We start from the raw sequence: 7,777 nt of genomic DNA, 5'->3' as shown, positions 1-7,777 counted from the left end.
CGACTCATGCTCGCTCTGCGCCATAGCTTGATCCTGTTATATGGGGACGAGTGTTGGCAAATCCAAATGCTGGACCTCCGCGCCTATGGCTGTGAGCCTGCATACGGTAAAGCTAGCTTTGTGTGGTCCCCTGGCCATGGGTGCTGCAGAACCCATCTTCCCAAGGCACGCAGTTGCATACTATGGCCTCGGCCGCTTCCCCTTCTTTGTCGCATGATGTTGCAGGCGTGTGCTCGTGCGAAGACTCCTAGAAACCTCTGTGGGTGCCCCCTTCTGTAACTGCGCTGCGTGGTGTCCTGAGGTCAGCAGCGCACATCATCAGATCACCCAGCAGTTGCACTGGAGTCAACCATCGCGAGATGTGTGCATCTGCAAGCTTCAGTATCTATTTATTTTGATTCGCAGCACTATCCAGCCTCCGCCGGAGCCTCCGCGCGGCGGGCTTCTCAAGCGACTTCACATCAACTCGGCTGACGACGTTCGTGAAGTCAACCGACGAGAGACAGAATGCACCGGAGGCCGGATGATTCGATGTAAAAGTCTATCACATAATCATTATGTGGCGCACAGCAGGTGTGAGCTGTCCGTGTCACCGGAGCAGAAATCAACATCATCATTCTCACGATCCAGGGGCTGCGGGTCTGCACAACCAGAACAGAGGAACTGCCTGTGTCCTAACACACGTGACTTTTAAGCACTCAAGCTGACCGGGCGAATTCAGACAGTGCGGCAGGCAGTCGAGGCATACAATTATTAGGGCCAGCGGTCGCCCCAATAATCGACTGGTAGAGTCAAATGGCAGCCGGGACCCTCGCGAGCCCAAGCACAACCGGCAGGGGCAGGCTGCGACTGCAGACTGTGCAGCGCCATGCCTTTGCGGCCATCTGCTTCCTGTGCGGGTGCCTCATCACCCGGATGTTTGTGTGCTCCAAGCACGAAGTGCTGCACATGCATGCAGCAATGAGCTTGCCAGGCGATAATCATCCCATGTCGTCGGGTGCCCACGTGGACGAATCTAGCAAGACCGTGGCGCAAACTCTGGCAGGGTGAGCTAGCAGGGTGTCCAACGTTGGGGTCAGTGCTTCTGTATGTGTATCAGATGTCTCACCTCGTCGCGCTGGCTCCCAGATACAACGTATACATCCTTGATGAGAACAAGTTCTTTTCTTATGTGGCCAAAGGCCTTCATTTGGCGCTGAAGGAGCTTGGGGTCAAGCACAAGTACGTCAAGCGGGTCAGATCCTGCATGGCCCCAAACGACTTGTACATCATGTTCGACGCCCACCAGCCTTACAGGCTCCCCAGGAACTTCATAGCCTACAACTACGAGCAGCTGATCACGACAAAGGTGTGGCCGCCAGAGTTTTTCGAGCGCTTGAAGGGCGCGGTGATGGTCTGGGACTATTCACGTGAGAACATCAAGGTGCTCAACGGCAAGGGCGTCAACCGCACAGTGCACCTGCCATTAGGGTACGCGCGCAACATGGAGAACAAGTATCCACCTGTACCTCGCGATTTGGACATCTTGTTTGCTGGCGCAAAGGGTGGAACTGGAACGCGGGACAGGAAGCTGCTGCAAATCAACGCGTTTCGGGCCCAGCCCCCATGGAAGACGAAATTCGTCCACGACACGTTTGACGACGCTCTGCTGAAGCTGTACAGACGCTCGAAGGTGTCCCTGAATCTTCACTTTTACGCTGGGCGGACCATCTTGGAGGTGCACCGCATCCTGCCCCTCATCGTCAGCAAGGTCCTTGTGCTGTCGGAACCCAGTGACGACCCCTGGTGGGACCATGAGTACAAGGACCTCGTCAACTTTGCAGGTGGAGATGACATCATTTCTCCACTCAGCAGCCTCCTGGGGTCAGTGGACATAGGGGCCGAAACTGAAAAGCGATATCAAATGCTGCTGTCGTGTTGCCGCTACACGAGGTACGTTTCAGCGGCTTTGGGGCAGGTACCGGGCCCGCTTCGACCACAAAACAGTCTTTGAGGTTTCACATCCAAAATGCCTTGTATGTAACTGCGCCACGTCAGAGCAGGTGACATTTGTATTCTTTGAATGAAAGCAGAGCGATTTGTTTATTTGGCACATGCAATGTTTCTTGGTTTATATGGGTTAAGAAATGGGGCGCGAGCACCTCACTGATGACAGTGGCCCTGATCTAGGAAGTCACAATACTGTTTAACCCATGTAAAACAACAGCATAATGCTCACCGTGTCTGTCACCCTGTCTAATGATTTGCAAATCAGGCCAATTGCCCGGTGGGCTTTTAGAAGGTGTTGGAGTAGCCAAAAGCAGACGGTCATGACAAGGACAGAGAGAATTAACATGCCATATTACCGCAGTGCACAATGGTTGGAAGTTTTGGGGTGTTTCAAGAGACGGTGGGCATTTCGACAAAAAAAAAATGCTCGCAGCACCAACCTGTACTTCAATACCTCCTTGCCCTCGCAGGACTGGCTGGGGGTACATTGACGGCATGCGGCCACAAAGCGTTGAAGATCGCAGTCTGCAAGGCCCCGGGTGCAAGATTCAGGGTGTGACGTGCACGCAGATGTGGAGCAAAATGATACTTGTGTGGAAGCTGTTGATGTCGCATTTGCTATTGCAGCTCATGTATCCGAACATTGGAGCTTTGCCCTGAATAGCATTGCATAACATGTCAAGGCGGCCGGAGGAGATTTTGGTAGTAAGGAAGCACTGCGCCTTCTGCGCGTTCATCCGCGGGTGCATCACAACCGCCATATGATGAAGCACCTGCCCATCACTGCAAGCACCTGCCACACGCGTGGTGACACATCGCCCCCACATCATTGATTTGTCAGCCGATGATTAACATGTTCTTTTGCTCAGAGTTTTTGCAGCTGCCAGCACATGCGAGAACGAACTGCAGGATGAGGTGCAAGTTGCGCTTTGCCACCAAATCTTTGGTGGCGCCACCAAATCTCCCTGGCATGCAGCATAGAATGATAGAATCTCCTTGTCAATCCTAATGAGAGGTTTTGGCGTTTGTACACCGTGTTTATATCCAATGCTATACTTGGTACGTAACCCCAGGGATGGGTACGTATGAATTCTGATATGTCGTGTAAAGAACGAATACCCTCATATTGCAGACAATGGGGTTGATACAGGCGAACCACGCAGGTTCAAGCGAGCGTCTCATACACATTTACGCACGGCCTTGTTGCACCTGCGACCATCGTTGAATCGTATCAAATATGTAAAAGGGCTTACACATATCTATCTGTTTTCAGTGCATACTTTTGTCGTGGGGAAAGATCTCTCAGGTCCTCGCACTTGTGCCGAGGCTCATTCGGGATCGCAATGCAGCGTCAAGCCACATACAGGCTCTTAGGTTTCCTCGGTAGCAGCAGCTGCTCTGCCGAGGGTGCTGCAGCTTTGGCATGGTGCGAGCGCTTCGCCTGGGGCGCCGCAGCAGCGGGCACCAGGCCCTACCACGTCGCCGCAGCGGCCGCGGGTCCCGCCCGCGCATTCAGCTCCGCGCCGCCGGCCACGGCCAAGCCGACGTACAACGTGCCGCTGGGCCACCAAGACTCCGACCTCAGCAGCGTGGCGTGCCACATCGGGCTCGGGCGGCGGCGGGACCTGACAATGAGGGAGGATTTGGGGCTGTGGAAAAACGGCGACACGCGCATCAAGCTGGGCGATGTTTTCAGGGTAATGTGGGAACGCGATGCGCCTCGTTAGTAAGGGGACCCCTTCTCAGGCGCGCTCCTGGCGCCGAGGCGGCGCATCGCGCGCCCCGGTCGCAAACGCGCGTCGTCGTGCCTCGGCCGAGGTTTTCCCCGCCCAGCGCACCGGCCGTCCCGTGTCCACCCGAAACTCCTAGGGCTGCAAGGCTCTCCTGGTCGGCTTCCCCGGCGGCAAAATCTGCACTGAACAGCACGTGCCCGGCTACGTTGCCGCGGTGAGCCCCCACCACGCCAGCCGCGCCCCGCCACGCGGCGTCACGCCGCGCGGCCGCGCGCCGCCCCGGGCTCGCCTGAGAGCAGATGCGCACCCAGCGGCGCGGCGAGCTGTGCGCGGCGCCGCGGTCGCGCCGAGGCAGTGGTTGCGCTCGCGACCGCTCCACGCGTGCGGCGTGTGTTTCTCCGCGATCCGCCAAAGCCGGCCAAACGCGAGCCCCGCGGCGGCCCTGATCCGCCGCGCGCAGATACCTGAGTTGAAGGCGGCGGGCGTGGACAAGGTGGTGTGTGTCACTGTCGGCGACCCCGAGGGCGTGCGCAAGTGGGCGGCGGACAACGGCTTTGACAAGGACACGGTGCGCGGCTGGCCGAGGGGCTCGAGTGTGGCGCAGGGTCGGCGCCGCCCCGGGCATAGGATGCTGGGCCGAGGGAGTGGGGGGCGGGCGCCGGGTACTGAGAGGCGGCCTCGAGCCTGAGGGATTGAGTGGTGGTAGAAGCGCGGAGGGCGGCGGGAGGCCAAAAGTCGCAGGGCGAAGGGAGTTTGCGGTTGATGTGGGGTGCGCACCAATCTTCCTGCCGCGGCCCCGTGCCCCGTGCGCCGGGTGGCCGCGTGCATGGCCACGCTCTAGCCCTCGCTGGGCCCAGCCCCTCAAGCGGCCCGACGCGGCCTGCGCTGACCCCGTCCCCGAATCGCCGCGACGCCCGGGCAGGTGCTGTGTGTCCTTGCTGACAAGGACCAGGGGTTCATGCGGGCGCTGGGGCTGGAGCTGGGGCCGACTGGGGCCAAGTGCCAGCGGTTTGCGGGGGTTGTGGACAACGGCATCCTGCTGCGGCTCAAGGTGGAGCAGACGCCGGGGGACCTGAAGCTGACTCACGTGCAGGGCATGCTCAAGACATTCAAGGTGGGGACATGTCTGACTGCTTCCGTTTGTGCTTCTGTGAGTGAATGTGTGTGTGTGTGTGTGTGTGTGTGTGTGTGTGTGTGTGTGTGTGTGTGCGCGCGTGCGTGCGTGCGTGTGTGTGCAAATGCGCAGTCGCACGCGTGCGTGGACGCGTGCGTGTGCATTCGTCGCCAGGGGGCGCAGGCCGGGGCCGCGGATGAGGGTGTCGCCTGAGTGCATGTCCGGGGGATGAGAGCTCCCCCATGAGTGGGTTTGCACTCTCGCAAATGCGCACAGTCTCCTGCCATTTGTGAGGGTCATAGCGCATTTGTCAGCTTTCTGCAACGTCCCCCCTCACCTGCCTCGTACGCCATGCATTGTCTGGCCAACACACGCAGGACTTTTTTGGCACCAACTAGGCGCCAAAGTGGCGCGTTCACCGCCGTCGGTAGCTTCCGCGGCGCGAGCTTGACATACTTTTTTGACATGTGGACACTGCAATTCCAACTTGACGGTTGGCCACGTTGCGCGATGATGACGCAATGGCTTCAACCACGCTTGCACTCGTGTCCGGTCAGCCCTTGTCAAGGCCTGACGGCATTTGCTGGGCCGTCGGGAGGGGCATGCCCGGCTTTGGTATGCAAACTGTGGCAGGTTGTAAGTGACACCTCCCTGCTGTTGATTCTGAGGATCATGCAAAATGATATCCGCGGTCGAGCCTAGGCAGCCGATGCACAGGGCTGGGTTGCAGCTGTTGTCAGGCAGCGCGCCCGTCCTGCAGGCCGTGCCACGTAGGAGGCTGTGTGCTGCCCCCTGTGGCACACCAGCTGTTTGAATGTAGGGGACTTGCACGAGCTCTGCCAAAATCAAATGTACTCCTCTGCAGGTGCTGGTGTGCTTCAGCGTCTTGCTGTCGGCTCATCAATGTGGAGTTGAGACGTTGGCTGGGCCTGGGGTGCTTGGCCAGGCCCAGCTGGTGAACCAGCATGAAGCCCTGCCCTTGCAGATGGGGCAATGTCAGATGAGTGTGGTGTGGTTGATCGTCGGTGAATTCAGCTCAAAGTCCTGGAACAGTCACCCGTTTCAAATTGGTCACTCTGTCTTCCGATTATATCGGGCGGGGGGTGACCGCGCCGATCTGGAGGATGCGCTCCGACCTCGCCATTGCTGACGATATTGTGTCCATTATTCTTGCCGTACAAACTCTCCCCACACATCACCGGCCCTTCTCGTTTTCGTTGCCGGGCCGCTCTCGCGAGAGCTGCCCCAGCACACGTCGAACTGGCGTCCCAACCTCCAGATAACGCTTATTGTTTCGAAGACTATCTGGCGGACATGGGACAGGCAGACAGCAAACCGGGAGATGGAACCCCTCCGCAAGACAGCGCGCCTGGCCACGAAATGGGCCTGGCTCGTCTCCAGGCCATCACGGTGAGAGGCGCATGCGCTGGCCTGCGGGTGCCATGCGGGCGATCGCGCGGCGGCGGGGCGCCGCCAGATCCGCCCGGTTGACGCTTTGCGACGCGGCCGCCGCGATCGGGTGCACCTGCGGCCGACGCGCCCCTCCGCCAATTTCGACGCAGGGCGCCAAAGCCGCGGATACCAAGATTAAGCCGCGGGGCCCCAGGGCCGCCCCGGGCGACCTCGAGTTTGTGAAGGTGGGGGGGCCGACGGGGCCAAGGGGCTCCCATACAATCGCGAGTGCGTCGAGGGGGGGAGGGGAGGGGGCGGGCGCCTCTTGCATGACCCTCACAGGCAGGGCGGGGCCGGGCGAGCACAACCACATACCATGGGCGTCTCATCCCGCCGCTGCGCCCGCGCCTCGCCGCCACCCCCTCTTCTCCCGCAGAGCTCCCTTTGCAACCTGCTGCTCTTCGGCCGCCTTGACAGGGCCGCACAGGGCAAAATCGCGGAGCACACGTGGGAGCGTGCCGTGGCGGCCGGGGAAATCCTGATCCAGGAGGGGGAGGTCGGGCTCGCGGCCACCGAGCTTTTCGTTGTCAAGTCCGGGAAGTTTGAGGTGCGCGCGCGGAGTGCGCGCGCGCGTGCGTGCGTGTGTGTGTGTGTGTGTGTGTGTGCATATGAGCACAAGTGCGTGCGTGCGCACGTGTGTATGGGTGTGTGCATTTGCATGTGCGTGCGGCCTGAGGCTGGCCCGCTTGGGCCCCTCCACCACCGAACACTCCCCAGCGCCGCCCCAGCAGCCCCCCGCGCCCGCGGCCCCCGCTCAGCGGCCGCACTCACGCGCCCTCCGGCCCTGCGGTGCCCGGCCCCACGGCGGCGGCAGGTGCTCGAGCGGCGCAAGGGCGTGAACATGCGCGTGAACATCAAGGAGCGGGGGGACGTGTTTGGCGAGGTGTCTCTGCTGTATAACTGCCCCCGGACGGCGACGGTGGCGGCGACGACGGACGCGGTGGTGTGGGTGCTGGAGCGCGACGTGTTCAGGTGGGGTTGATGCGGATAAGGGTACCCAACAGCGCTAGGAGTAGGATGCGGGCGGCGCGGCCGGGGGTCCACCATTCGCTGCAAGGCGGGGGGACGGCACAAAAGCGGGCCTGGAGCCGTTTTTGAGGGGAAGGGGACGCCTCGCTTTGGCTTTGGTCACACGCACAGGCTGGGGCGCGGCCCTCAGATCTTGCCCAGCCGGCGCAACGGGTGCGCGCGCATTCCACCCTTCCTTTTGTCTCGCTTCCTTCTCACTCACACTCGCATGCAACAAACACGCAACACTGTGCATTTCACCCCCTCACGCCCCCCTCTAATCCCAGGAAGTACGTCCAGGAAGCTGCCGAGGGCGAGGCCGGCCAGATCGAGCTCTTCCTCAACAGCGTGCCCCTGCTGAGCCCCCTCAGCCGGGAAGCTAAGCTGAAGCTGGTGGACGCGTTTGCCGAGGAGGTGTTCCCGGCTGGCAGCGTCATCATCAGGGAGGGTGACCCGGGTGACAAGTTCTACATCGTGAAAG

At 60.5% G+C, this 7,777-nt stretch overlaps 2 protein-coding genes across 2 annotated transcripts; both read left to right on the top strand.

The window, feature by feature from the left end:
* Window positions 1-960: 960 nt before the first annotated feature.
* MNEG_8719 (AhpC/TSA family protein) lies at window positions 961-5,049 on the top strand (the record flags this gene model as incomplete). Its single annotated transcript, XM_014042809.1, has 7 exons — window positions 961-1,046; window positions 1,129-1,823; window positions 3,445-3,686; window positions 3,859-3,936; window positions 4,183-4,290; window positions 4,645-4,836; window positions 4,969-5,049. 7 exons carry the CDS (start codon window positions 961-963, stop codon window positions 5,047-5,049), a joined length of 1,482 nt encoding a protein of 493 aa, XP_013898263.1.
* A 1,167-nt stretch (window positions 5,050-6,216) lies between these two features.
* On the top strand, window positions 6,217-7,270 carry MNEG_8718 (protein kinase, cGMP-dependent; the record flags this gene model as incomplete). Its single annotated transcript, XM_014042808.1, has 4 exons — window positions 6,217-6,246; window positions 6,399-6,473; window positions 6,665-6,835; window positions 7,103-7,270. 4 exons carry the CDS (start codon window positions 6,217-6,219, stop codon window positions 7,268-7,270), a joined length of 444 nt encoding a protein of 147 aa, XP_013898262.1.
* Window positions 7,271-7,777: the final 507 nt, after the last annotated feature.

The sequence above is a fragment of the Monoraphidium neglectum genome (assembly GCF_000611645.1).
Source record: "Monoraphidium neglectum strain SAG 48.87 unplaced genomic scaffold scaffold01688, whole genome shotgun sequence".
In the NCBI taxonomy this organism is placed as follows: Eukaryota; Viridiplantae; Chlorophyta; class Chlorophyceae; order Sphaeropleales; family Selenastraceae; genus Monoraphidium; species Monoraphidium neglectum.
This window is presented reverse-complemented; position numbering and strand designations above follow the sequence as displayed.